General features: G+C 47.3%; 12 protein-coding genes across 12 annotated transcripts; 7 read left to right on the top strand and 5 right to left on the bottom strand.

Annotated features, from left to right (window-relative positions):
- Nucleotides 1-549: 549 nt before the first annotated feature.
- On the bottom strand, nt 550-2,406 carry L203_104858 (uncharacterized protein; the record flags this gene model as incomplete). The annotated part of the gene is made up of 6 exons (XM_066214232.1): nt 550-591; nt 667-937; nt 998-1,193; nt 1,252-1,293; nt 1,354-1,972; nt 2,035-2,406. 6 exons carry the CDS (start codon nt 2,404-2,406, stop codon nt 550-552), a joined length of 1,542 nt encoding a protein of 513 aa, XP_066070329.1.
- Nucleotides 2,407-2,957: 551 nt separating this feature from the next.
- Nucleotides 2,958-4,295, top strand: L203_104857 (uncharacterized protein; the record flags this gene model as incomplete). Its single annotated transcript, XM_066214231.1, has 2 exons — nt 2,958-3,701; nt 3,750-4,295. 2 exons carry the CDS (start codon nt 2,958-2,960, stop codon nt 4,293-4,295), a joined length of 1,290 nt encoding a protein of 429 aa, XP_066070328.1.
- Nucleotides 4,296-5,342: 1,047 nt separating this feature from the next.
- On the top strand, nt 5,343-8,354 carry L203_104856 (uncharacterized protein; the record flags this gene model as incomplete). The annotated part of the gene is made up of 6 exons (XM_066214230.1): nt 5,343-5,846; nt 5,899-6,049; nt 6,101-7,225; nt 7,278-7,601; nt 7,659-8,149; nt 8,205-8,354. The coding sequence occupies 6 exons, from the start codon at nt 5,343-5,345 to the stop codon at nt 8,352-8,354; spliced, it is 2,745 nt and encodes a 914-aa protein (XP_066070327.1).
- Nucleotides 8,355-9,180: 826 nt separating this feature from the next.
- L203_104855 (uncharacterized protein) lies at nt 9,181-10,424 on the top strand (the record flags this gene model as incomplete). Its single annotated transcript, XM_066214229.1, has 5 exons — nt 9,181-9,240; nt 9,297-9,536; nt 9,590-10,065; nt 10,125-10,221; nt 10,275-10,424. 5 exons carry the CDS (start codon nt 9,181-9,183, stop codon nt 10,422-10,424), a joined length of 1,023 nt encoding a protein of 340 aa, XP_066070326.1.
- Nucleotides 10,425-10,975: 551 nt separating this feature from the next.
- L203_104854 (uncharacterized protein) lies at nt 10,976-12,399 on the top strand (the record flags this gene model as incomplete). The annotated part of the gene is made up of 7 exons (XM_066214228.1): nt 10,976-11,233; nt 11,284-11,533; nt 11,587-11,671; nt 11,741-11,806; nt 11,858-11,923; nt 11,972-12,059; nt 12,118-12,399. 7 exons carry the CDS (start codon nt 10,976-10,978, stop codon nt 12,397-12,399), a joined length of 1,095 nt encoding a protein of 364 aa, XP_066070325.1.
- Nucleotides 12,400-12,523: 124 nt separating this feature from the next.
- L203_104853 (anthranilate phosphoribosyltransferase) lies at nt 12,524-13,946 on the bottom strand (the record flags this gene model as incomplete). The annotated part of the gene is made up of 3 exons (XM_066214227.1): nt 12,524-13,015; nt 13,064-13,738; nt 13,794-13,946. 3 exons carry the CDS (start codon nt 13,944-13,946, stop codon nt 12,524-12,526), a joined length of 1,320 nt encoding a protein of 439 aa, XP_066070324.1.
- Nucleotides 13,947-14,991: 1,045 nt separating this feature from the next.
- L203_104852 (uncharacterized protein) lies at nt 14,992-16,756 on the bottom strand (the record flags this gene model as incomplete). Its single annotated transcript, XM_066214226.1, has 6 exons — nt 14,992-15,224; nt 15,277-15,473; nt 15,787-16,375; nt 16,431-16,490; nt 16,643-16,693; nt 16,744-16,756. The coding sequence occupies 6 exons, from the start codon at nt 16,754-16,756 to the stop codon at nt 14,992-14,994; spliced, it is 1,143 nt and encodes a 380-aa protein (XP_066070323.1).
- A 689-nt stretch (nt 16,757-17,445) lies between these two features.
- Nucleotides 17,446-19,101, top strand: L203_104851 (polynucleotide kinase 3'-phosphatase; the record flags this gene model as incomplete). The annotated part of the gene is made up of 7 exons (XM_066214225.1): nt 17,446-17,503; nt 17,546-17,910; nt 17,965-18,216; nt 18,279-18,363; nt 18,459-18,674; nt 18,735-18,807; nt 18,864-19,101. The coding sequence occupies 7 exons, from the start codon at nt 17,446-17,448 to the stop codon at nt 19,099-19,101; spliced, it is 1,287 nt and encodes a 428-aa protein (XP_066070322.1).
- A 150-nt stretch (nt 19,102-19,251) lies between these two features.
- Nucleotides 19,252-20,825, bottom strand: L203_104850 (uncharacterized protein; the record flags this gene model as incomplete). Its single annotated transcript, XM_066214224.1, has 4 exons — nt 19,252-19,551; nt 19,606-19,702; nt 19,762-20,151; nt 20,206-20,825. 4 exons carry the CDS (start codon nt 20,823-20,825, stop codon nt 19,252-19,254), a joined length of 1,407 nt encoding a protein of 468 aa, XP_066070321.1.
- A 180-nt stretch (nt 20,826-21,005) lies between these two features.
- Nucleotides 21,006-23,706, top strand: L203_104849 (uncharacterized protein; the record flags this gene model as incomplete). Its single annotated transcript, XM_066214223.1, has 8 exons — nt 21,006-21,080; nt 21,148-21,325; nt 21,376-21,555; nt 21,616-21,784; nt 21,829-21,928; nt 21,976-23,403; nt 23,576-23,594; nt 23,645-23,706. 8 exons carry the CDS (start codon nt 21,006-21,008, stop codon nt 23,704-23,706), a joined length of 2,211 nt encoding a protein of 736 aa, XP_066070320.1.
- Nucleotides 23,707-23,766: 60 nt separating this feature from the next.
- On the bottom strand, nt 23,767-24,425 carry L203_104848 (uncharacterized protein; the record flags this gene model as incomplete). The annotated part of the gene is made up of 3 exons (XM_066214222.1): nt 23,767-23,772; nt 23,842-23,907; nt 24,192-24,425. The coding sequence occupies 3 exons, from the start codon at nt 24,423-24,425 to the stop codon at nt 23,767-23,769; spliced, it is 306 nt and encodes a 101-aa protein (XP_066070319.1).
- A 240-nt stretch (nt 24,426-24,665) lies between these two features.
- On the top strand, nt 24,666-26,415 carry L203_104847 (RuvB-like helicase 2; the record flags this gene model as incomplete). The annotated part of the gene is made up of 8 exons (XM_066214221.1): nt 24,666-24,668; nt 24,711-24,771; nt 24,819-25,016; nt 25,080-25,150; nt 25,201-25,323; nt 25,378-25,578; nt 25,634-26,091; nt 26,142-26,415. The coding sequence occupies 8 exons, from the start codon at nt 24,666-24,668 to the stop codon at nt 26,413-26,415; spliced, it is 1,389 nt and encodes a 462-aa protein (XP_066070318.1).
- Nucleotides 26,416-26,458: the final 43 nt, after the last annotated feature.

The raw sequence follows: 26,458 nt of genomic DNA, 5'->3' as shown, positions 1-26,458 counted from the left end.
CTCAACAGCCATGGATATGCGCGCAAAGAGCAAAAATCATCATCCCAACTTCATCAACTGTCTTAATCCAACTGTCACGGCCTGCCTTAGCTTTCCCAACCTACCTCTCAAGTTGTAAAACATTCTTGATTCTCTTGAGTCATTTCTAGGGCCTGCGTGTTTGGTTTTTCTTTGTTATGTATCTATTCAACGGCAGGCCTGAGTAAGTTATATCCCAGGACTTGCATCGAGATAAAGATAAAGAAGAACTAATAGTACTAGGTAAACTATACACTCAAACTTCCTCGTCTCAGACTCCTCCTGAACTCCGCGGTTATACCAGTAACTGTAACACGAGAGATCCATGTGCTCTCCGAGGCCAAGTTTGGGATGTCATGGGTCCTGGCCGTCAATGTAAAAGAGCAGTGATCTATCTACTAGATCACCTGATTACTGTATTCGCTCTTGAAACAATTTACTTTGTCTATTCTTATATATACATGCAATATATATATATATATATAGCACTACCGATCTTTGTTAATAGCGACAGGCCTTGAGATGTGTTGGTTAGTTCGCAAATGGGCTCCAATAGCGCAGCCTCTTGCCGTACTATATTATACATATTAGCAAACCATGCTATACCTAGTTTAACCCAGCGGAATGCAGCCCTGGCAGCCGACTCACTCGTTGCAAAATAAAAGGTAAGGGCACCATGGCAACAGAGATGAACCCCAGTATGCTCGAGGCCCATCCAATTCCAAGTGAATCTAACATGCGTGGCGCAGCCAGCGGCAGTGCTCCTCCAAATGAGCTTCGGAAGAAAGTGTTGCCAGCAAATACGCTTGCCACATGGCGTGGATAGGATTCGCCTAGGTAATTGAGGATGGATTGAAAGGTGAGGTAAAAGCCTGGCGCAAAGAATGCTGTTCCGATGATTGGGACGATCCAGTGTACGCTGTGTGTAGGAGGTTAGAACTCTCCTGCTAGAATTAATTGACTCAAGTGGCCAGCTTACCTTGCTCGGGATGTCCATGCAAAGATGAAAAGACAAATTGGAATACAAACAGCCCCTATCTGTCCAGGGACCAGGCGAGCCTCTGGCTCGACAACGACATTTGCATTTGCCAGTCGTGGCTGGTAGGAAATGTATAACCACAGAACGTATGCAACGACGGAAACCAATGCTCCGACGAGGATACCGAAGAAGGCAACTGGAGAAAATCGTTGTTAGCACAGCCTTTTGTGCAAAGTCAGCTGAGAGAATCTCACGGCCTTGTTGGATTGCGGAGAAATGATAAATGCCGTCAAAGACTATAGGATCACTCTGTCAGTATAACGTGGGCAAAATGCATCGAGGAGAGCTCTACTTGCCGAATGGGAAGAACTCAAACCAAAGGTACAGGACACCGTAAACGAGCATGGTGTGCAGATTAACAAATAGAATGACTGGATCCAGACAGACAAGTTTGAGATCGTTGCACATCTCCTTGACAATGCGTACAGCGAAATTTTCGTTGGGTGATTGGATTTCAGCTTCACTCTGGTAGGCAGGGTTGCCCGTCTGCGCGCGAAGGCGCTTTGCTCGTCGTAGAAGGATATTCGAGGATAACGTCTCTGGTAAAAAGAAGAAAGTAGATACGGTCGTGAGAGCCGTGATGCCGGAAAGGAGCCAGAGCGTTGCTGTCCAGGTTCTCCAACGCTTTATTACAAGGGTTCCAAGAATCGGTCCCAGAATAGGCCCACATACTCCGCTAACGGCGTACAATGCAATGGCATAGGGAACCTCAGTTGGCCTGTAAATTTCCATCAGCGAGGCGCCGCCGACGCTGATAGGTGTGCTTCCGATGAGGCCACCCAAAAAGCGCAGGACTAAAACGGTTTGTAGATTTTTTGCCAGCGCCGTTCCGATGTTGAGCAAGCAGAAAGCAAAGCAGCCAAGAACATAGACCGGCGAACGCCCGAGTATCGACAGGCTTGACAGAGGAGAAAGCTGGCAACATGCATGGTTAGTACAATCCTTATACCGATGGTCTTCTTGAAGCGCAGACATACCACTAGAGGCCCAATTCCGTACGCAATAACAAAGAGCGAAAGCCCCAGTGTGCCCTCAGCAGTGGTAGCTCCAAATGCTTCTTCGAGACCCGAAATACTCGGCGTAAAAACTGCCGATGCTGCATAGAAGCTGAAGTTCAAGAGCATTACATTGAGCCCAGCGACCGTCCTGGCCAGTGTGGGCCAGTTTTGAGGAATGTCTGGATCATCCGGGCCAAGGAAGCCTACTATGATCCGCTGAGGGTCTTGGCTTGGGTCTTCTTCATCTTTGAGGCTTGTAGATCCATTGTAAGAGAAAAATCGGCTCTTGGACGCAGTGTTGAGCAACCGACCGAATACGCTGTCACGGAGCAAAATGTTGAGGCTCTCCATGGTCAAAGTTTGATAGGACACGATACTCTCGTTCTCTCTTCGTGCGTCGATGGCTTTAAATACGTGTGGACAGCGCGCCGAAGCCGGTCACGACTCCGAGGAGTCTGCCGCTTCAGGCAGCTTGAACGCGACTTCACTTCCTAGAGATATCGGAAATCCGCGCAAAGCAACCTTTCTAATGTGGCACGAAAGCATGCTACTCAGTAACGGCCAGAGACCACCAAGCCGCCAGACAATGAGTCGGGCAGCCAATAAATCTTGGGATACAAAAACTATCCATAGGATAGGGCTGCGAATGCGAGTGCTATATCCTGGACAACCAGAGACATAGCCATGATAATCTTCCCAAACCTACACCATACGTTTGATATCATAGAGTCGATCTCGGAATTCCGAGCTTGCATCCCGATTGGTGGCACTGGCATGACGACTCTCTCCGTGGCGATGACCCAATGGAATATCTTTCCGGGAACTGTCTGGATATTGCTTTTCTTGAATTTGCGATTCACTCATCAGCTAAATAATACATTGACTGTGCGGAACCGCGAGCCATGGCGACGCCAACGACGTCCAGAAAGAAACCTCGTCCTCCACGCAGAAAAGCCTGCAGAAGCTGCGCGACGTCCAAAGTCCGATGCAGTCTAGAAAAACCCGGATGCTCGCGGTGCAGATTGACAGACCGAAACTGCGTCTATGAGACGACGGCTTCAGCAGAGGAGCAACCAGATTCGCATCCAGCACAGGGAGGCCCAGAAGTAGAACCCGGACGCTCAGATTATCTCAACGTGTCTTTTCTTACGGGCCCACTCGCTGCTTCAGCAGCATTACAGACGCCACTTTCTCTGTCGGCTCCTAGTAGGTCGCCGGTTGACAATACCATCTGGTGTCCGCCGGTCCAGCAGTCCCAGGGACCGTCTCCCAGAGGAAATTCCAGAAGTAACGAGCTCCACTTTGGAGAGATCGACCTGACTCCCACCTCTGAGGCAGACGATATTCGCACCCGATGGATAAGGCCTTACATCGCGACTACGCTCGGGCAAACTGAGATCCCAAAAATCGTTCTTCCTTATACTGTACAGTTTATGAAGCGGATCCTGAGGACTTATCCGCGCAACATGCTGAAGGACGGCCATGTTCCCCCAATCATCCATCACGCCCAGGTGAAGGGGAACGAGATGCCTCGCGCACTAGCAAACTGCTATAGTCTGGTACGTATGTGGGAACACGCCGTCCCTGGGAGCGAGGAGATAGTGATGAGTACACTTAGAGAGGAGATGAGTAGGCTTGCTCGTGAGGTATGCACCTCTCCTTGTCTGGACGTCACTGTGTTAACGGGATGAAAGAGCCCAGATCAACATGACTACGACCTCCTGTCCGCCTTTCAAGCTTACCTTGTTTATTCAATCCTAATATACTTTTCCCTTCGCGGCGATTTCTCGGAAAACACCATGGTAACGCTCATGGATTTGGCCTTCCGGACATGTCGAAAGGGTCTCTTCTGTACCGCCGAAATAGAACGGACCAAACCAACATGGGAGTCCTGGATTGTCGCTGCCGCGAAACGCCGTGCAGTCTTTATTCTATACATCTTCAGCAGCATTTATAACGCGGACCGGCTGCTGCCCGATTTTATCGCAAACGAGCTGAGAAGCGTCTATGTACCGGGTCATAAGGCATTGTGGGAGGCGGATAATCGAGAGACGTGGAATAAAGTGTATGATCAGTACCTATCCGATTGGGAAGATGGAAGTTTGGTGATCTCCGAGTTATGGGCATCCCTTGAGAGGGAGGAACCCAAGCAAAGGGAAAGGATCGAACGTTGGGTTCAGACAGTTGACGAATTTGGGATGACGATTTTTGCTCTTTGCGCTCATATCCATGGCTGTTGAGTTGCTGTTCCTCTCAGGCTACCGAGTGGTTACGCCGATTGGGAATCCTACCCAGTATTCCGACCATGATATGTGCAGTTGAGCTGCCTTGGGTTGATAGCGAGTTTGCATGGCGGTTAGGGGTTGCCATTTGGTTGCTGGCTAGCTCAGTGAGAGGAATCGTCAGAGAGTTCCATTGGTACCTTTCCGAAGGAGCATCATCGCGAAGTTGGAGAAAGGTGAGCTGAATAACCGTTAGAAATACGTCGCAACCCTTTAGAGCAGCCAGGGATAGCTGGATGTGGTGCTCACAAGACTCCTCCTCTATCATATCATACAGCTTTTGGCAATTTCTCCTCCAATCCTTGTGGTCCCGTGTTTGACGAAATGCCAACGTCAGTTCTTTCAAGTTGGAGAGCATTGTGACAGCAAGGCTTGAATCAATGCCAGAGGCTAGAAAGATGAGACTGGAAACGGATAGGGTCAATACACCATCGATTATGCACCCATTAATCGCCATGTAGATGCGGAGAGGGATGTCATGGGCGAGCAAGTCATAAACACTATTTCAAGCCTTGGCTGTTCAGCTGGACTATTGGTAGACAACGTACAAATGCTTTTTTCAGAGTGGGATACCTTTTATCCTATCTTCAACGACCGAAACGAGATATCATGCCCTAAAGATAGGAGGAAGTGGGTGAGCTAAGGGTTGAAAGCTGATGAGTGATTCTGGAGTGCTTTGGCTAGTTTCTTGTCCAAGATATTGAGAGACTCGTGTAGCTGAGACGCTTTTGGCATAGTTTGCAGAAGAACAGAGCTTCAGCTTGCTTATTCGTGATACATGACATAGACATAAAAATTCAGATACACGAAATGGTAAAAGGAAGTGATAATCATTAGTCGTTACGTAATCATACAGGGAGGGTGAATCTTCCTTACGAACTGAACATTGTTCAGTTCGCCCTTGTAAATCAATAACCCTCATTTGCAAGTTCATTTTATATCTCTACTGTTCATTTGTATTATTTTTTTACTTTTATTTTATGTTTTCTGACATATAGGTGGACTATGTTTGAGGTAGAAGAATCCTTAGGCTTGACTCAGTCACGCTACAACAACAACCCAGATGGATGGGTTCCGCCTTGGGTGCAAGCAGACAGTCCATTTCAAAAGGCAGACCTACATGGTCAGAAATCGGACAGTTCAGCAAACAAACAAGCAGCAGGTGGGACCAAGACACCTCCACTGCCTCTCCTTCTTTCAATGGAACCATCGGCTGTTTCCAAGCCCTTTGCATCGAGTCAAAACCGATCTCATCGCTCTTCTCTTTCCGACTCTCAGCTACAGTTTAATCCTAATCTGGCCAATCCGTCCCCTGGATCCGGCACATTTGCGTCTCCGTTAGATTTAACATCTACACCTGGCGCTGGACCGTCCAAACAAAACTCATTGGAAGATCCTCCGGATGAAACGGCCGGTACTAATAAGATGAGGCGAAAACGAAAGAAGAATGACGATGCCAATGATGACAAAAGGAGGAGGCCGAAAACAGGCAGAGCTTGTGACGCTTGCGTACGTTACTTCATTCCTATTGTCGTAATGTTGCATGTTGACGATGGATCAGCGCACGAAAAAAATTAGATGTGATATCCTTCCGTCTAATCCCAGTTTGGGCAGGTATGGGCAGCAGATTTGTGCCAACTGTAAATCGAATGAGATAGAATGCACATTCTTCTTGCCCATTACTGAAACTCGTTTCAAGAAGAAAAATACCGGTGAGTCTTGTGCATAGTCATGTGGGACTAGATTTACCAACACCGATTCAGCCTCGGATATATCCATTCCTGACGCTGTAGGCGAATACTCGCCGTCATCGGTAACAAAGCATCAATTCTTGGGTCATGTACCGAGTTATGAAAATATGGGAGACCACAGAGACAACGAGGGAACTAGTCGCGTAGAAGGGCCCACGTCAATATCATTCCTTTTGCACACCAGTGTCCCACCTATACAAAACGAAGCTTATGACCTACGGCATCACAATTCGTGGGAAGTACTCGAAGATGGCAATGGGCTTATTAGAGTGAACGCTCCTCCAACAGCAACTGGTTATGCCGATGCTGATCCACATGATCCCACCAAGGCGCACAACAGGCTCAACAGACCCGTACTCTCTGCTCAGACAATGTCTCTCTTGGTCAATGCCTACTTTAACGACATTGCTCCGCTGTTTCCAATTATATCTAGAACCGAGTTTGCCAGCAAATCAAATCCAAGCCCATTACTGCTCTACTCGATTTGCGGTCTTGGGGCGACGAGAAGACAGTTTCCTAAAGAACTGTTCACAGGTGTTCGAGGTGTAATCAATGGACTGTTGAGATCAAATGACATGTTGAGCAATGCGAGGTTTGAGAACGTTCAAGCCCTTTTATTACTTGCTCAGGTTGGAGATCTTCATGCTCAACCTATTGCACCCACTGCCAGCGCTGCCTTCATCCGCACCGGCGTTGCCATCAGGATGGCACAGGATTTGGGCTTACATCGAGAACTTTCTCGTCGGACCGAATCTGCTCAAGATCTCGCTTTCATAGAACTTCGCAGAAGAGTCTGGTCGACGTGTGTCATCATGGATAGGTGGTATGGTGCCGCACTTGGTATACCGCTTATGGTTGACCTTTTGGATTGTGATGTGCTTTTGCCAGCTTCTTACGAAATTCTTCCTAAAGCACCTCCAACCTCGTGGCCTATAGAGCCTAGCTACATAGCTCTTTCAGAGCACCTTAAGCTATCCATCTTGATGGGGAGAGTACTGAAAACAATCTACAGTCCTACGGGACTCAAGTATACCACAGATGTAGAGTTAACCAAGTTGTTGGATGATTTGAATAAATGGATGGATAAATTACCAGAGCAGCTTAAATTTAAAGGAATCACCAGCTCTCCAGTCTCCGGTAAGTTTGCCTTAATATTACGCGTTGAAAAACTGAAATTAATGTAAATCAGGTCTCCTTCACATGGGTTTCGCTGCAACACAGTTCCTCTTTTGGAGAGTCTTTCTCAGGCTTGAATATGAATGCCCACCTCATCTGCAATTCCGACTGGTCGTTTCACAATGGACCAAGATTACTGTTTGGGCTCGTGAAGTCATCCAATGGCTTGACGCTAACGATGACGCGCTTGATACAGTATTCATTTACCCGTATGCAGCGACGAGCTGTGCATTGATCCAGTATCATACTTGGGCCAGAAGAGGCGAACCGGAGGCACTTGAAAGTCTAAAACTGATCAAAGAGACCGCTACGAGATGGGAGTCAATCACTCAGCCTGGTGAGTTTTTAATTTATTTAAATACGGCAGAGATATGCTAGTTCTGACGATGAGTAGATCAAATGAGCATACGTCGTAAGACCTGCGAAACAATGACTCTTCTGTATGAGGCTGCTCTCAAAACCAGTCCCTCCGGAAGGGATACATTTGCGAAGCCATCTGGCAACCCCACAGCAGGGGTAAGTGCGCGCAAAGAAATATCCAAGCTGGTTTTTGTCAAGGATCCTTCACGGCCCGGTGGTGGCATTTTCGTCGCCCAGAACGAAAAGGAAAAGATGACTTCAGGATTGATCCAAGAGGATGTTATGCTTGCTTCAGAGCTCCACAATACCGAATCTCAAAAACAAGAGCTGGGTAAACACCAAGAGTACGCGCCGCATGATCCTCAGGATGATATACAGGCACATTTACTCCAACACCCTCAACAGGCTCGTACAGATGATCTGGGCCAAGTTGTAGATATGCAAAGCGGTGTGCTGCAGAATATGCAGAACGTAAATCCCCATCTTGGTTCGGGGGAACTTGGACAGCCAGAGACCATGCCGCAAGTGAGTTTTTTCTTGCTTGCATTTATTTGCGATAAGCACTAATGTTATTTCATAGTTTGCAGCCTCTGCTGACAATGCGTCTAGTGTGCTCGATTCAAGCTTTTTGGATAGCTTACCGCTGAGTACATTTGATTGGGAAAGCTGGTCAGCGTATTTCGACAAATTTTTGCCAAATGCAAACAACAACTTTGACACAATGCAGTGAGGCGTATCTGCATAAATGCTTCTACGAATGGGATGGTTATAAGAAAGGATATCCGATCTTGGGTATTCGTCATGGGATGAGTACGAATGATCACTGGTTGTGAGTTGTACTCGTATAATGTGTGTGAAAGATGTGTTTTTCGCTACAAGCTGGTGTCATAAAGATGCTGAATGCTAATTGTACATAATACTATAGACATTGCGGCAAATGGAACAACATTGTTTCTACTGTATCATTTTCCATACCCAACACTCAAAGATTAGCGTTATTGCATGAAACTTGAACCATCCATCATCAATCCGACAAGTCACGTGACATATGTCTCAACAGACACTTTATTAAGGATTCAACCCTGGTTATATGTATAGCATCTAAGAGAAAGCGTAAGAACGATGATACCGATTTCACTGAGAATAGATTATGAGCTATACAATTAGACGTGCCAGCCATCCGCATGCCTATTCACAATATCATCTGCGCCTATCCATCACTCTTCGGCATATTTCAATTCGGTCCGAAGTGCCGATACCCTACAAGTGCGTCTCATACATTCACCCGTATCCCTAAGTTTTGACAAAAAAATAGGTCCAGCTTGACAGACATAGATCCGGATTTTCTTTATTCTCAATGCTTGTTTATCAGCGATTCTATTGTCGTTACTATACTGTTCGGAATGGAATTCGGTGAACCGAATGTAGCCGACCGAAGAAGCCGACATAGTTTCTCTTTATATATATCTGTTGTCCCGACCATTTTTTCTCCACAATCTCTGGAAAACAATTTGTAACCACTGTATCCCTTGTATTCTGAGATAAGAGAATTGAAAATGACTGTTGACAAGAATGTTGTCCTGATCACTGGCGCCGGTGGATGGCTCGGTGGTATCGTAAGCTTTATAGGTTTCTGGGTTGAATTGGATTGGCTGATTTTGTGGTTCTGCAGCTTGCTAGTGAACTTCTCAAGGACAAGAACACCCCCAACGTCCACCTCATCCTTGCCGACATTGTTGAGCCCAAAACTCCCAAGGATGCTCAACATGCCATTACCCGCAAAGCTGACTTGACCAGCAAGGCTGAGATTGATGCCCTCTTCAACACAGAGTTTGGCGTACCTGACACAATTTATTGCTTCCATGGTATTATGAGCAGAGGGTCTGAAGACAATTTCGAGTTAGGTCTCAAGGTGGGTATATCTGATGCTGGGCTAGGGCACGACTCTGATGGCATTCTATAAAGGTTAACATAGACTCAATCCGAATGATGCTTGATGCCGCCCGTCATGTTCGTCCTGCTTCAGGCCAACCAGTCAAGTTTATCTTTACATCCTCGCTTGCCGTCTACGGCGGTCCTCTTCCTGATGTTGTGAATATCCACACCATCGCTACCCCGGAAGGTGCCTATGGTATGGGAAAGCTCTCGTCCGAACTCTTGGTCAACGAGTACAGCCGTCGAGGATTCATAGATGGTCGCATCCTACGCTTACCGACCATCGTCGTCAGACCCGGCCCTCCATCCGCTGCCACGAGTGCTTTTATTTCTGGTATTATACGAGAGCCTCTCCATGGTGAAGAGGCCATCTGCCCTGTGGGCAACTCTTTTGACAGCAAAGAGTTGGGATTGGCCGCTTGGGTTGCTAGCCCCGAGACGACGATAAGAAACTTTGTTATTGCTAAGCATATCCCTGCTGAGAGGTTCTTGCCCCATACCAGAGTGTGGGTAATACTTTCAAACCATCGACCGGAATGTAGACAAATGCTTACACGTTCATTAGTGCCTACCTCCCAGGGTTTACCGTCACTGTCCGGGAAGAGCTTGAAGCGCTTGAAAAGGTTGCTGGTAAAGAAATTCTTAGTCTGATCAAGTTCAAGGCAAGTGTCCACCATATGCTTGTTTGTTTCTGTCTCGCTGACGATATACTTAGGATGACCCTATCAATCGTCGCATCGTTGGCTCATGGCCCGCTCGATTCGACAATGAATATCCCCTCAGTCTCGGTTTCACCGTTGACGAGGGCGGCATGGTTCCTATTGTCCAGAGATTTAAGGAGATGGTTGAGGCTGGTCTTGCATAGGTGTTTTTTGTTTTGTTTTACCATTGTTCCTTGTCAAGAGCTATGTACGGTTTCTATATCTCTTCAGTCAAAAACAAGGCTGCAATCTCGTATTGACAGAGTTGAAGAGCCAAGAACAATATAAGATAGCTTGGAGTGGGTGACTCGGTGTCACTAGGAATAAAGCAGCAAAAGCGCCAGCACTATCACTCCAGCCATCAGCTCTTCAGTTTATTCACTCTGGTTCTCTTTGCGATGATAATAATTCAAAACAAAAATATATTAGCCATTAAACATTTTAACATAATATTTGTTTACATAATAGTCGTAAATGGGTTGTACAAATAGAAGGTGACAGAGAAGCTGGAATCAGTTGTGACGTCATTGATGGATCCCAATGAGACCATGTTTATGTCTATTCAAAAAAAAAAAGGATAAATAGGAAGGCATCTGCTTTTAAAAATTTTGATTCTTCTGCGTTTCCTTTTTCAATTCGAACGAACAAGGCATATTCGGATTCAGCCAGTTTCCGTATAAATAACGCCGTCAACCTTTTCCAACGTCACGCCACCATGTCTGTCCCAAGCCAAAACATCGCCCATGGGCCAGAGCCTGCTGTCGAACCGGTAGGGCACCAGCACAATATTTCTGCTGCCGAGAATGGCGCAGGCTCAGTTGAAAGAAAGGGCAGACCCTATGGTGCAGGATTTTCCCTTGTAAGATGGTTGAGACTTCACCTGGTGGATTTGATCACCATGGCTGCCATGGGAGCAATCGGTCTCGGCGTGTATGAGGCTGATCCGGCGCCGACGAGAAGTTTCCCAGTTTATGTATGTAAACGAGCTTTTTTTGCTGTTGGGAATACGCCTGACTGTCGTAGAATACTGATGGAAGCATTGCCTACCCACAATTTGCTTACCCAATGAGGAAAAACATCATTCCTATCTACGCTGCCGCTCTTTTGGCATTCTTTGTCCCCTTTGTATTTTTTGTGCTCTTCCAAATTAGGATCCGCTCTATTGAAGCGCTTTTGGGTACAACGATGGGTCTATTGGAGTCTTTGATTACCGCCGCGGTATTTCAAGTCTTTCACAAGTGGTTGATTGGGGGCTTGAGGCCGCATTTCCTTGGTAAGTCATTCAATAATTAAAATGTTGATGTTTGTCTTACCGGAACACCATAGCTGCATGTAATCCTGATCCGAGTAAACTGCAGCACATGGGAAATGGTTTTGCGCAGATAATGTATACTCGAGAAATCTGCACCGGGTGAGTGTATATCTCAAAGTCGATATTATCGGCTAGTAAAATATTCAACTTGCTGAGACTCTAATAAAGTGATCAAAATGACATCAATGATTCCCTCGAGAGCTGGCTGTCTGGACATTCAACCGCGGCGTTTGCGTGAGTAGGATCTTTGTTCATAAGAATCGCATTCAACTAACATTCTCATAGAGGTTTTGTTTACCTGTTTTTCTACTTCAACTCTCAGCTCAAAGTCATGTCTGATCATAGACCAGCGTAAGATTATGCTGCTCACAAGATATCACAGACTGATAATATGCCCAGATACTGGAAGATGATTTTGACAATTGCCCCCTTGCTCGGCGCTTCTTTGATTGCTGCGTCCCTCACTATCGATGAATTTCACAACTGGGTAAGCCATTTTCTCTGTTTAAGTGAAGGACAACTCATATCTAATTAATATGTCGCAGTACGACTGTGTTGGCGGTGCATTGGTTGGTACTTTTTGTGCTTTTATTGCCTATCGCAAGACATTTGCTGCTATTTGGGATTTCCGATTCAACCACATCCTGCTCCCTCGCTCTACTTCTCTGTTCCACCGTCGTGCTGTAGATGGCGAATTAGCCACGTCGCGATTCTCTTATTCTCGACAGGAAGCTGTTCTTCACAGACCTACTGCTGCTGAAGGTGGCTGGAGAAAAGAATGGGGAAGTGCAGGAGCGCCCTCCGATGCCACTGCTATGATGGTATAAACCTGTTGATATTGAATTTTATAATATACCTTCAGTATATAATATTATGCTTGTTTTCTTAACGCTTTATAACTTTTATGAGCAATAGAATTTTGTGTGGCACCATACTGATTCATGAAAATGTTCAAGGTTTTCTCTCGTTTGTGGACGTATCAGCCTTTGATCGGTTAAGCTTTAACCAAGCCTTTACAGCCCCATTCTTTGCTGCAACACCTCCATCATCCTCGACAACAGTGACATCCACGTACTCACCCATCGCTTTCCTACTTGCATCTCTGAATCCTTCAAACGCTGCCCAAGCACCTCCACTCTGTAGGCTCTCTCTTGCCAGCGTCACACCCTCCTTGTAAGATGATACTCTGCCTGAGACATACAAAAGAGCGGCAGAGTTGAGAAGAACATAATCAAGGATGGATGGGTAAGATGGAGAATCCGGAGAGACGGGGTATGCCAAGTGTGCTGGCGGAGAAGTTAATTTGAGAATAGACGTGAATGTTAAAGCATTGAGGTCTGGTGTAGCGCCTCGGACAGAGGACAGAGGATGGGTAGGGAGGCCAAAATCTTGAGTAGGATGGATGGAGCCGGTTGTGATTTGTCCATTTTCCAGCCACCAGGTCTACCATCTCATCAGTCAATGACCATTGGAAAGTGGATACCGACTGACCCAAGTTTCGCCTTCCGGACTAATTTCGTCCAATCCTTCTTTTCCACAAACAACTAGAGCCCTCTCTACATTTAACAATCTCAATACTTCTGCAAAGGTATCACCCAATTCCTTTTTAGCAACACCCAAGACCATTCGTTGAGGTTTTGACGGATTGATGAGAGGCCCCAAGATGTTGAAGATGGTTCGAAAGTTTAGACTTCTTCGAATAGGCGCAATGTGAGCTAGTGATGGATGATAATGAGGCGCGAAAAGAAAGAGAAAAGGAGAGTGATCGAGAAAGGTGTGCACTTTCGAGACAGGAAACGAAAGCCGACAATCGAGAGAGAGCAAAAGATCAGCAGAGCCCGAAGTGGATGTGGCGGCTTTGGAGCCGTGCTTGGCCACTCGGACGCCAGCGCCGGCAGCTACGACAGCGGCTGTGGTCGACACATTATATGTATCCCAGCCGTCACCTCCAGTCCCCACAATATCGACGGTGCCCAGATAACCATCGCCTTCCTTGTCAGAGTCCCGGTAGTCCCACATTCCATGAGCTGGATCATGGTCATGAGAGCCTGTTACAAGGTCATCGACGGCAACGCTATGTTGTCGAAGAACGGATGCGCAAGCAGCAACGATCTCTGGCGAAGCGTCAAGACTCGAAAGAGTTAGTGCAGTTAAGAACGACCCAGCCTATAGTCCGCATCAGCTTGGCAACCTACTTTGGATTCGATTGGATGCCACTCGCCTGAGCTTCAGTCGTGCCCTGTACACATAGATGCTGAAAGCACTGCGCACAGTCTGTTGGTAGAAACTGCTCTGGTGTCTGCACAAGTTTCTTGAGAAGTATTTTGAATGTTTCTGGAGTGTATTGGCCCTTTCCATCTATTTCAGTCGTCATTTTTGTTCTTGAAATAGTTGAATGTCAAGATTAAATATGGAATGAATTGAAAGAGAGGATAGAGATTTGTTTCCGTCGGGTTTTCTCGGTATGATTATCTGATGGCGTCATCACTTTTGTATCTTGCCTTGTGATTTCAAGTATGACAGTTCTAGAAGCAGAGCATTGTGGAAGTTGAGTCCTCGACGTTTTATTATCACTGGGCGTAACGAGGATGGTGCTAAGCATGTCGCCAGATAGTGTATCCCCGCTGAGAGGTCTATGTGGGAACACTGTCCTGGAACTGTCGAAACAAATCGAACATGTGTGCCAGAAGAGGTATCAGAGAATCGAGGATAATTGAAGATAGGCGGAGTGTAAGTGCGTCAGCACTGTACACTGGGAGTGGTAAAGACGGTCGATAAGTGCGTCAACAAGGAACACTTAAGGATAAGGGAATGGACATGGATAAACAGTAGAACACTTTTACCTTTGATACATCATGTCATGCATAACCAGTGTTACGTTTGTTGTATTGGAACCCTCAAGCTTACCAGGTGGTGCGGTAGAAGTCGGCGTGCTTGAACTCCTTTTTGATTTGCTCTAGCAAGTACCAGCCAAGGGTGCAATAGGTGACATGGTTGCTGGTCAAGCCGCCCTTGTTGCATCCAGAATGGAGTTGGCCAACTATGCGCGCTTTGCCGTCCTTCATGTGCCAGACGAGGGAACCCGAGTCTCCTTTAGCGGAGAAGACTTTGGCAGTTTTGTTGCCAGTGTTGTAGATACCGAGCTCGATGGATTCGGTGCCAGCTGCGTTGCGAGCAAATTGTCACGGCCTGCTCGTTGTTTTCAGCACAAGTCGGAGGAACTTTGGTTTTCTGGTGCTCTTGGATTCTCGGTTGTACTGAGTTATGTATCGACGCAAGGTTCTTGTATCTAATAACAGGCCTAGAGTTGATACCCCTGGACTTGTATTGATAGAAATATAAAGAAAGAACAAGGATAAAAAATAAGATTACTATATAGACCAACCTCCACCGTCGGACTTTCCTCATCTCCGTAGGGGTTACAGTGGAACCAGGCCGGCGTAGCGTCCAACGGTGAGGTTAGTGGCATTGACGACTTTACCGACCATGAGGCAGCGCTGGCCTTCGCTGTCAAGCTCTGTAGAGACGGCGAGGTCTTCCATCGTGGCACAGTCTTCAATTCGAAGCATCCTCCCCTTTGGGAACTTGAACGTAGTCGGACCACCACGCACAGGATAGAACATAACGGTAAGCTTTCGAGAGTACTTGGATCCTAAGGATTTTCGTAAGACGAGGCAAATGCGAGAAAATAAATTGAAGTGCACCTAGGTCAACGACGTTTCCCTCAAACACAACCTTGACCTTCGCCTCCGCAACCAAGGACGCAGCCCAGTCCGAGGTATATCGTGTGCCGCCTTCTTCGTCAACCTTGATGGCTGGAGCATATTGAACATATCCAATGCTGCGGTGGAGCTTGATGTTGGACCAGTATTTCGCCACTTCGTCGTAGAGAGCCTCGAGACTGCCGGCCGCTTCGTTTTCCTCTGTCACGGCATGTTTCCTATTTTCTTTCGGTGCAGGCTGGAGAAGGTGTTCTAAGATTCGAGGAGGCTGGGTTCTAGATTCTGGAGGGTTTAACCAGGGTTCTGGAGTAAAGATTATTATGTATCTATGACAGGCCCAGAGCTAGTACTCCTGGACTTGCAGTGATAAAAATATAAAGAAAGAACTATGAGATACAAAACAAATAATGATGTAGACCAACCTCCACCGTTGGACCTTTCTCCATCTCCGTAAGGGTTACAGTGGAACCTCAACATCTCCGCAAGACCGACTCGCGCCACTCCACCACGACACCCTCAACTCCATTCTTCTGCAAAAGTTCAAGGATCTGTTGAGAGACATCATGGGCGGTGTCGGCGGAGGTAGAGCCGGGTATGACGCCGATCCAAATAACGACGGGACCGAGAGTGCCCTTCACGTCCTCTCCCGGTGGTCCATGGGTGAAGAAGCGCACAGTGTCAATAGACGACCAGTGGATATTCTGAGCCTTGATCAGGTCACGAATCTGGGGACCGACAGTGCCCCAGACATTATTCAGCGGAGTGTCGAAGACGCCGCGGAGTGACTTGACAGGGAGATGGGCGAATCTGCCAGTGGGCTTGGGGAATGGCGTCGTGTGCAAGTCGGAACGGTAGACGAGTTCGGGATGATCTCTCTCCCCAGCGATGCCGTTATAGTAGGACGTCCTCTCATACTCGTCAGGGCTGTACTTGGAAACAGTCGTTTCGCTGGCGACAGCGGCGGGATTGGACGACAAAGTCTGGTCGCTCAAGGCTGGGGAGCTGGGCAAGCGAGGCGAGCTGGCGCTCTTGTTTTGCTTGTCCTGGTGGTTGATGCATTGAAGAGCGGAAAGTGAGAGCTCTGGACAGAAGGTAGTAAGTGCGGTATAGATGCGAAAAAAAGTGAAAAGACTCGCTTAGCCGTTCCGGGTGCTTTCTCATAGTATCGATAGCCTGCGCAGCATTTTCAGACACTCCTATACGGGACATGGTAAGTATGGCATGGATGATGCAATGAATTGATAACGACAAGGACAAACGAGTCTGCCTCTCGGCTCCTCTCGGGATGTCTAACCAGTGCCAACGGCTCTGGAAGGCAAGTCATGACAAGAATAGGCAAGGAACTCACCTTCACCAAGAAGACCGGCGTTCTTCAGTTCATCGTCCGTAAACGGGAAAGCTTCGAAACGTCAGTATAGAATAAGCAAAGGAAAAAACGATAGAACACACTGGGAGCATCCATGTTGACGTTGTAAACGCAGCGTTGGGTGAAGCAGAGTTTGCAGATGGAGGCGCAGAGAGGTTTGGGGAAGAAAAGAGAACATGAGCGACGAGCTTCCGCTTATATATTCCAAAACATACGCTGTTGGCACGGGATCTTGAGTTACGTAATGAGATCTCTCGAGATATACCCATGACGTACCAAGTGGCATTCTTGATAGTAATAGTACCGCCGCTATATATATTACGTGGAATTAAGATGTTGTCCTAGTACCCACATATGCATATATAAGAATAAATATAGTTACGTAATGTCACCGTCACCTGTATTAACCCAAATTTACACTGATTGTATTGAGCTTGCTTATTTATTATATATATCACCACTGGCTTTTAGATAGAAAGTATCTCTCTTTTGCTCTTCACTCTCCATTCCGACGTGAAGAACAGTCCTAGGACACGACGCAGCCCTTTTATATAGAGGCAGGAGAACAGTCCCTCGGCTCGAACAGATAGGTTGATTTGGACTTGGACAACGCTTGTCGACTAGGACAGGAGCCATCACGCCCATGTCTTGACCAGATCGAATCGGCGGCTGTGAAGTAGACGGGGAATATTCTGCGACCGTGTATATTCTGCGACCGTGTATAAGTGCTGTCTTTTCTGATCATTTATACTTTTTACTTGGAAAGAAGAGAACAAGTCATAATAATGGAGAAGATGTCGAAGAAGCGTGCATCAGAGCTGGATGGACCACCAGCTAAAAAAGGTGAGCATTCATGATAAATTGACCAAATTTGACGTCCTCCAGCACATCCATTTTTTACTCTGGGTGGTACCAAAACATTGGGAAAATACGTTTCCTCTGAGCCCTCTCTTGTACATTACACACATCTGGATCCTCTGGAAGCCATATCAGATATGTCTTTGCCAAACCCAATTAAGAAGATTGCCATCACATTCTACGACCTAGACGGTACACTTATCAAACCTCGGTCGGGTTCCAAATTTCCCAAAGACCGACATGACTGGGTATGGTGGCATCAGCTGGTACCGGACAAGCTCAAGCAAGAATGGCAAGAAGGGAGACATATAGTGGTCATTTCCAACCAGGGTGATAAGAGAGAAAAGATCAAAAGTGAATGGCGTGCCAAATTGCCTCTTATTGTGGCTAAGGTAGGTTCGCAACGATCTACAAAGCGTTGGGAGAGCTTATGACGGTGTAAAAAGATGCCTGAGGGAATCCCATTGAGAGTTTTAGCTGCTCTCGAAAAGAACAGCGTCTATCGAAAGCCGAATATTGGGATGTTTGAAACCGTTTCCAAGTTGTATAAAGACAAGGGTATGGAGATTGATATGGATAATTCCATATTCGTTGGCAACGCAGCTGGAAGGCCCGCAGCCGCCTCCCGCGAGAGGGACCACGGAGATACAGACTATAAATTCGCATTGAATGTTGGATTGAAATTCTTCACGCCTGAAGTATGTCTTTTCGCGTTGACGTCCTATCTTTTACTTGAGTTCATTTTGAATGCCACTGATAGCAACACTTTCTCAACGAACCCCGTTCATGTTTCCCGGAAATACCTGCAGGTTTCCGTCCGTCCCTGTTGGACAACTTACCCACCTGTTCGTACCTATATCTTTTATTTCTTTGAATCGCCGACAAATGTGCACATTTCGATCCAAGGGGCTGACAAGCTGACGTTACAGACCATCAACAGTGCCTCAGATCGTCCCTTCAAGCACTCCGATCACTCGTGAAGAGATAGAGATGGTTGTCTTTGTAGGCTATCCTGCATCGGGCAAATCATCGTTTTACAAGAAACACTTTGTGCCACTAGGATATGAGCATGTGAATCAAGACAAATTAAGGTCAAGAGAAAAGTGTCTCAGTAAAGGCGAAGAGTTTATCAAGGACGGTAGATCCATCGTAGTCGGTCAGTATATGGAAATAGAACTATGAGTATCTGGCCGAGGTAAACTGACGAGCTTGATAGATAATACAAATCGAAATCGCGAAACCCGTTCGCATTGGGTCAATCTTGCACGCAAACATAACGTACCCATTCGGTAAGTCGTATTGTATACTCTGCTTTTTGGCGTGGGTCACTCAAATCCCAACTTAGTGCTTTCCATTTTCTCTGTTCACCAGAACTTGCCAAGCATAACAACCTCTACAGGGCCTACTATCGTCCTCCAGACGAACCTGTACGAACACTCTTACCTGCCGTTGCATTTTCCACTTTTCGTTTTTCATTTGAAGAGCCGAACAAAGAGGAAGGGTTTGATGAAGTGAAGGCTGTGAATTTCCAATTCGAAGGTTCGGATGAGCAAAGAAAAAAGTGGAATATGTATATTGAATGAAACATCTTGATTGGAACACTGAGGATTGTATAAAGTATAGATGCAGGAATGTAAATCAAACACTTGGTCTACACGTGACCCATCGGTTACTGCTGAAGTACTTTGTGACTCCTATTATACATACATACAAAGACATATTCTACGTCTGATCTAGTCAAAAGTAACCTTGGTACCCGTCGCTTCCACGATACCAACCTGCTCTCGTTTGGCCATCGCCAGAGCCGCACCAGGCCTAGGCCGTCCACTGACTTCCCACTTCCTACCTCTCTTATCTCCTGATGAAGCTCTAGTTGATTCCTCTTCAGCTGCTTGCTTAAATGCTTCAGTAACAGAATCAGCAGGTCCATCGTAAGCATTGTTGTGTTTGGGGTAGTGGTTTTTGGCTTTGATCTTGGATTCAGGTTTGCTTTTCCCGGCACCACTCCTCTTGGCGGCATTTTCAGATGCAAACTGTACAAGTATATCCATTAAGCCCAAAGAACTGAAAGGGTGAAATGTGCTTACTTCCAAAGTCAATCGACGGCCATTATAGAAATGGTTTTTTCTTATGGCAAGTGCAACTTTGGCGTGACGAGAAGAGATAAAGTCGAGGAATGCAAAGCTGGTGATGATGGTCAGCCGATCTCACAAAACCAAGACAAAAGACCTGATGGTCCTTACCCCTTGCATCTGCCTGTATCCTCAAATTGTGCTAATCTAACCTTTTTCAAGCCACTCTTCTTTCCTCCTCTAGGTCCAATTTCCTCCTCGGCTTCCTCATCTCCCTTTGACTCTGTTTCGGAAGCGTTTTCTTCTATAAGATCCCTCAGACTTTCTTCCGTGATATCAAACGGCAGATTGCCCATATACAGCGTGGCCATTTCGGGACGTTTTGAAGATGAGCCGAGGTCTTCAGCTTTGGTAGAGAGAGGTTTGGGTGTACGTGCGTTTGGAGTAGGGTTGTGATCATCTCCCTTCTTTATCAATAAACGGCGTCCGTCAAAGGGGCGCTCGCTGAGTTGCACAGCGAGTTCCTGAAGTTCAGAGGTAACAAAATCAACATAGGCGAAGCTATCACGATGTTTAACTCAAATGGCCCGTTTTCACAACCAGTCATAAACATACCCCTTGTTCTCTGAGAATCCCCCCTTGTTTGGTTTCTTCGGTAGGTTCACCCTCGTCACACTCCCTTCTCCCTTTTCTCCCAGCTCTGATATACCCTTTTCCAAGAAATCTTTCAGTGTCTCTTCTGTCGTTTTGAAAGCAAGATTGCCTATCCAAACGGAGTGTTGTTTCTTGCATCCTTCTACAGCCGTTTTATCTTCTCCTAGTTCTTTTTTCTTTCGTCCGTTTACAAGAGGCTTCTCATAGTCTCGTTTTGGTGCCACTGCAGCCTCTCCTTTTTTGGCTTTTTTGCGGGCAGCGCGAATTTCTGCTTTTGATAGAGGTGCCGGCGCTGAGACGTCAATCTCTAGCTCTTCCTCTTGGCCATCGACGACAGAGTCTCGTTTTCGTTTCTTTGGAGGAAGCCTATCTTTAGCTCTGTCGTCATCAACTGTATCCTCAGTTTTGTCATCCACTACGTCTTCAGCACTGTCATTCACTACGTCCTCAACCTTGTCATCCACCACATCCTCAGCTTCAGCCTCTGCGACTTTCCTTGCTGCCTCCTTGGTCTTCTTATCCACCCTCTTATTCGCTCTCTCTTTGCTCTTTTGCTTTATTATTTTTGATTCTTTCGACATTTTATAAATAAAATAAAAACCAACATTATTTAAATAATTTTTTCGACGTCTAGGCAAAATTGCTGCTTCCGTAATCAATCGGCTCCGGAGGACGCAGACCGGAGCCGAAGGCACCGGTCCGCTCTATAAAATATCCATCTCACCTTACGATTCAAACATTTCATTCCACATCAGTCGTGCATGACATCTCTGACTATTCTTGCGACGTGCAAGCAGACGCGATTCCATCTGCTGGACGACAACCCCTCAGCCGAGGTACGTGGCATCGACAGCGTGCTGAAGCACTCGAACCGCAATACTAACATACAGCTACCTCTCACAGATAGACGTAGAAGGTCTAGGCATTGCTGTCACTTCATCCACTCCATCCATTGACTCCTCCGCCAAGTCAAAATCCAAGACCAAGACGGCCGGGCGAGAGCTCATCTCGGATAGCCATCTCCGACTCAAGGCAGGCGTGCGTTATGGACTGTTGGGACGCAATGGAACGGGCAAGTCGAGTGAGTTCTCAGCATGAAGCGGCGGCTTGCTACTAACGCCAACTTTGCAGCACTCCTGCGGGCCATCGCTGACAAGCTCATTCCCGGCATACCCCATGCAACCCGTATTGCCATTCTCCAACAGACCGACGGCGGATACGACACTGACGGACTGAAACCCGACCAGGGAGTGCTGGAGTCGGTTCTCAGCAGCGACGAGACCAGAAATGAGGTCGTTCGCACGGCAGAAGGTAAGCATCCATCTCATCGCCGTCACTAATGATCAGTGCTCTCTCAAAGCTTTGAAACAGACGACCCATTAGCGCCGGTGCGAGCGATTCGCAAAATACAACACCAACAAGCAGAGAAGAAGCTCCTTCTCGCTCAGAAGAATACCCACTTGAAGAGCGGTGCGCGAGGTCTCCAGGCGAGGAAGGACCTCATAGCGGCCGAAGCCAACCTTGCGTCCTCGCAAGCATTGTAAGGAGCTCCTCCTTTGGCCAAGCTAACATGCTATCCGACAGACTCAACCATGACGCCCTCGACGTCGACGCCGAGTCCGTCCAGGCGGACACACAAACCGCCGCTGAAATGCTCTCTACCGTCCAATCCCAATTACAAGACGTCAGTCCATAACCCAACAGCGTATTCCCTCACTGACCTGATACCAGATGAACATTGCCGACACTAAACAAGAAGCCCGCCGCATTCTCCACGGCCTCGGCTTCCAAGACACCCAAGACGCTCTCAACCAAAAAGTCTCTACTCTCTCCGGCGGCTGGCGGATGCGCTGCATGCTCGCGAGCGTTCTGATCCAAACCCCCGACATCATGATCCTCGACGAGCCGACCAACTTTCTCGACCTCCTCGGCGTGGTCTGGCTCGAGAACTACCTCCAGCAACTCCCTGCACCTTCTCCCACCCTCCTCGTCGTCTCCCACGACCGAGACTTTATCAACGCCGTCTGTGAAGAAACCATCATCCTGCGGGACCAGACACTAACCTATTTCCGCGGCAACCTCGCTGCGTATGAGCAGGATGTCGCCGAGCAGAAGCTCTACTGGGGACGCATGAAGGAAGCGCAGGAGCGACAGACCGCCCACATGGAGGCGAGTATCCGGGAGAACATCAAGACTGGCAAGAAGACGCAGGATGACAACAAACTGCGACAAGCCAAGTCACGGCAGAAGAAGGTCGACGACCGGATGGGAGTCCAGGTGAATGCGAAGGGGGGCCGATTCAAGCTAAACCGTGACCTGGAAGGGTACCACTTCACACGCCGCGCAGAGATCCAAGTGCCGACGGACGACAAAGGTGCGACGATGCGGCTGCCTGCTGCCACGCCGCTACGGTTTCCAGGTCCTCTCGTGTCGCTCGAAAAAGTCGTCTTTGGATACAAGCACAACACGGTGCTCGATGGTATCGACCTGGTGGTCCATCTCGGTGACCGTGTCGGTATTATGGGTCTGAATGGGTCGGGAAAAACGACGTTGGTTCGTGTACTGGCGGGGGATGTTCCACCGTCCAGGGGAAAGGTCACGACGCATCCACGGCTCAAGGTGGGATACTACAGCCAGCACTCAGTGGAAGAGCTAGAAGCGCGTGGCCGCAACGAACCCGCGTTGACGGCACTGGAACTGCTGGTGGCGGAGAGCAATGGGTTGCTGGATGACGGCGCCGTGAGAGGACTGCTGTCGTCCATGGGCTTACCCGGTGGATTCGCTTCAGATGTGCCAGTGGGCAAACTGTCCGGTGGGCAACTGGTCCGTCTTGCTCTCGCGCGCATCGTCTGGAGCGCACCGCAGCTGCTCATTCTCGACGAAGTTACGACGCACCTGGACTTTTATACTGTCGCGGCACTCGTCACGGCGCTGTCGTCGTTCGACGGTGCCATTCTCGTCGTATCCCACGACCGGTTCTTGGTCCGGGCGGTGGTCGAGGGCAAGTGGCATGCGGAGCACACGTTGGACGAGGGTTTTCACGGCCTCGAAGAGGAAGAGACGAGAGAGTTGACGGCTCGACGTCGCTCGGTGTACTTGCTCAAGACGGGCAAACTGAGCGAGCAGCGGAATGGCGTGGAGCAGTTTGAGAAGAGTCTGGTGAAGCGGGTGCAGAGGATGTTGCGTTAGGTGATGAGCATCAGCGGTTTTATACCATGGTTATAATTACTTGGTGTTTATCACCGCTTTACTCCTGTCACTCTCAGAGGTGTTGGTTTACTTACACTTGCAAAGATGGCATCGTTCCTATTGGGATTGCTGAGCCAGATAGCAACGAAGCACCGAACCAGGTCAGTTCTACCTAGAAGGCATCGAATTCACTGACCAGCGTCTTCCGCAGTGCTGGAGAAGCTACTCGACGGACGCATCCGTCGAACCTCAACCATGCCATCCTGGGCATAGACAGGCAGTATCTGGTATCGTTGATCACGGTGAATTTGGACATCAACGCCTGTCCTTTTGTCACATCTAGATTCATACACATAGATTAGAGGGTACGAATGGACATGTCATAAGTCAAAAGTATTTACGACGTACGCCTCGTTTGCTTTCTCTCCTTGATTTGGGCAGTTTTTTTGACCAGCCTTGAATGCAAGCGCGCAGCTGATGGATTTGTTGCCTGATTTCGTTGCTTGGATAAATTCGTCCACAGAAAAATCGCCATCTCGTCGAGTTAGGGTCAACGCAACGTTCGTCTCATCAAAAGCAAGCGGCCCTCTGACAGCGAATACAAGTTGAAGAATCCGTGTTTGGAATTCATTTGTACTTTTGCTCACTCTTTTTTCGTATACATCAGAGACCTGTGTGGGTAAACATGACAAAAGCCTTTCCACTTCCAAACGTCTGCTGTATTCAATGCGGTTTTCTCAATATTATTGAATGCCAACTGTAGTCATAGGCATGTGCGATTTTCCATGCTCTTGAGCCACATCGTAATCTTTTGTCGATCTCAGTAAAACCGCCTGTCGCGTCCTTGACTCTGGCGTCAATAACAAGGTCAACTCCTGACGAATTTGCTCAGACTTGTCGTCACCGTCAGGACGAAGATATGCTGCAATAGTTGGGAACTTGGCCAACCTCTCCGCCTGCGATCGCATCTTGATATCGCGGCTCAGGATCATTATTTTCCACTGCTTCTCCTCTCAATCTGCCAACAGCTTGTTTGCTGCAGCTTCAACAGACGGTCGACTTGAGAAATCTGGACGAGATGTATTACCGTCTGAAAAAGAAACCAGGTACTTTATGTAAAATCAAGGTGGAGGCTTTCTGCATGACGTGGAATTATGGCATTTCTATCTCTCTCTTTGGTTTACCATTCAAATATACAAATTCTCCATATAACACATATACATACTGCAAAAATGGTGGGTGTTTATGGCTGATGGTATGTGCTGACCATACGTCAGACGGCCAATATCTCTGTTCAGCCAACGTCTATTCGAGACGTTACAAAGATGGAACGTATAGGTAAGTCTAGTCCTCATTGAGAAGAAACCCAACTTATCTATCTATAGGGGTTCACTCTCACATCCATGGCCTCGGTCTTGACTCGAATTTTGAGCCTCGAGCCTCGTCACAGGGTATGGTTGGTCAAGGCAAGGCCCGTAAGGCGGCTGGTGTGATCCTCAAGATGGTTCAAGAAGGAAGAATAGCTGGGCGAGCAATCCTGATGGCTGGACCACCAAGTACTGGAAAGACTGCTCTGGCCATGGGTGAGTGCTATATGAAGCTTCTATAATCATGAGAAAATGATTGTGAATTGATGATCTTGGTAGCCATGACTCAGACGCTGGGTAGTGACGTCCCATTTGTGATGCTCACTGCTTCCGAGGTTTTTTCTCTCGAGGTCAGTGTACTTTCGCACAGTGATTAGATGCAGCGCTCAAACCCTGCTAGATGTCCAAAACAGAATCTTTGACCCAGGCGTTTAGGAGAGCAATTGGGGTAAGGATAAAGGAAGAGACAGAATTAATCGAGGGCGAAGTTGTAGAAATTCAGGTGGATCGTAGTGTCACTGGGGTTTGTCTTTCTTTTCTATATTCCATTGCTCAGCTCACAATCAGGCATGTATAGGCAACTAAAACTGGCCGATTGACCCTCAAAACAACAGATATGGAGACAGTATATGACCTTGGTACCAAGATGATCGACCAGCTTCAGAGAGAGAAAGTATCAGCTGGAGATGTCGTTAGTATTGATAAGGCCAGTGGAAAGTTAACAAAACTTGGGAGGAGCTTTGGGAGAGCAAAGGATTATGACGCAATGGGCGCAGACGTAACTTGATTTTTATTATGAGCAATATACGTCTCAGCTAATGGCTGTTCCTTAGACTCGTTTCGTTGCCTGCCCAGATGGTGAACTGCAAAATCGCAAAGAAGTCGTTCACACTGTTTCATTGCACGAAATCGATGTCATAAACTCTCGCACTCAAGGTTTCCTTGCACTCTTTGCAGGTGACACTGGCGAAATTAAGCCTGAATTACGTTCTCAAATCAATGGCAAAGTCGCAGAGTGGCAGGAAGAAGGCAAAGCCGAGATTGTACCTGGTGTCTTGTTTATTGATGAGGTGCACATGCTTGATATCGAGTGCTTTTCCTTTTTGAACCGGGCAATCGAGAATGAGATGGCGCCGCTAGTGGTGATGGCGTCTAACAGAGGAATTACAAGGATAAGAGGGACAAAGTACAAAAGTCCACATGGTATCCCTGCAGATTTGCTGGATAGAATGTTGATAATTTCTACAAAGAAATATGAGGAAGAGGAGCTGAGAGAGATTGTCCAAATCAGGTCAGTGTTATCTTTTGCATTGGGGATTTATCTGATTAGAGAAAAAAAAGGGCGAATGAAGAGGACGTTCGCCTAGCACCTGCCGCTGTTGATCTTCTATCCACAATGGGCATTCAAACTTCCCTTAGATACGCTCTCAATCTAATTGCCCCTTCATCCCAAATTGCTATTCGACGTAAATCACCGGAAGTCAATGTAGAAGATGTGCGTCTGGCGTACAAGTATTTCAGTGATGTAGAGAGAAGCGCGCAATACGCAAAAGAAACTACTGGCATGATGTTTGGCGAAACAGAAGAGATAGGAGGAATGGATGTTGACGCCTGATAAGGATTTTAGGATACATGGAAACTTCTATGAATTGATACGG

Source organism: Cryptococcus depauperatus, chromosome 6 (assembly GCF_001720195.1).
Source record: "Cryptococcus depauperatus CBS 7841 chromosome 6, complete sequence".
Classification (NCBI taxonomy): domain Eukaryota; kingdom Fungi; phylum Basidiomycota; class Tremellomycetes; order Tremellales; family Cryptococcaceae; genus Cryptococcus; species Cryptococcus depauperatus.
The sequence above is the reverse complement of the archived record's forward strand: the minus strand, read 5'-3'. Positions and strand labels throughout refer to the sequence as shown.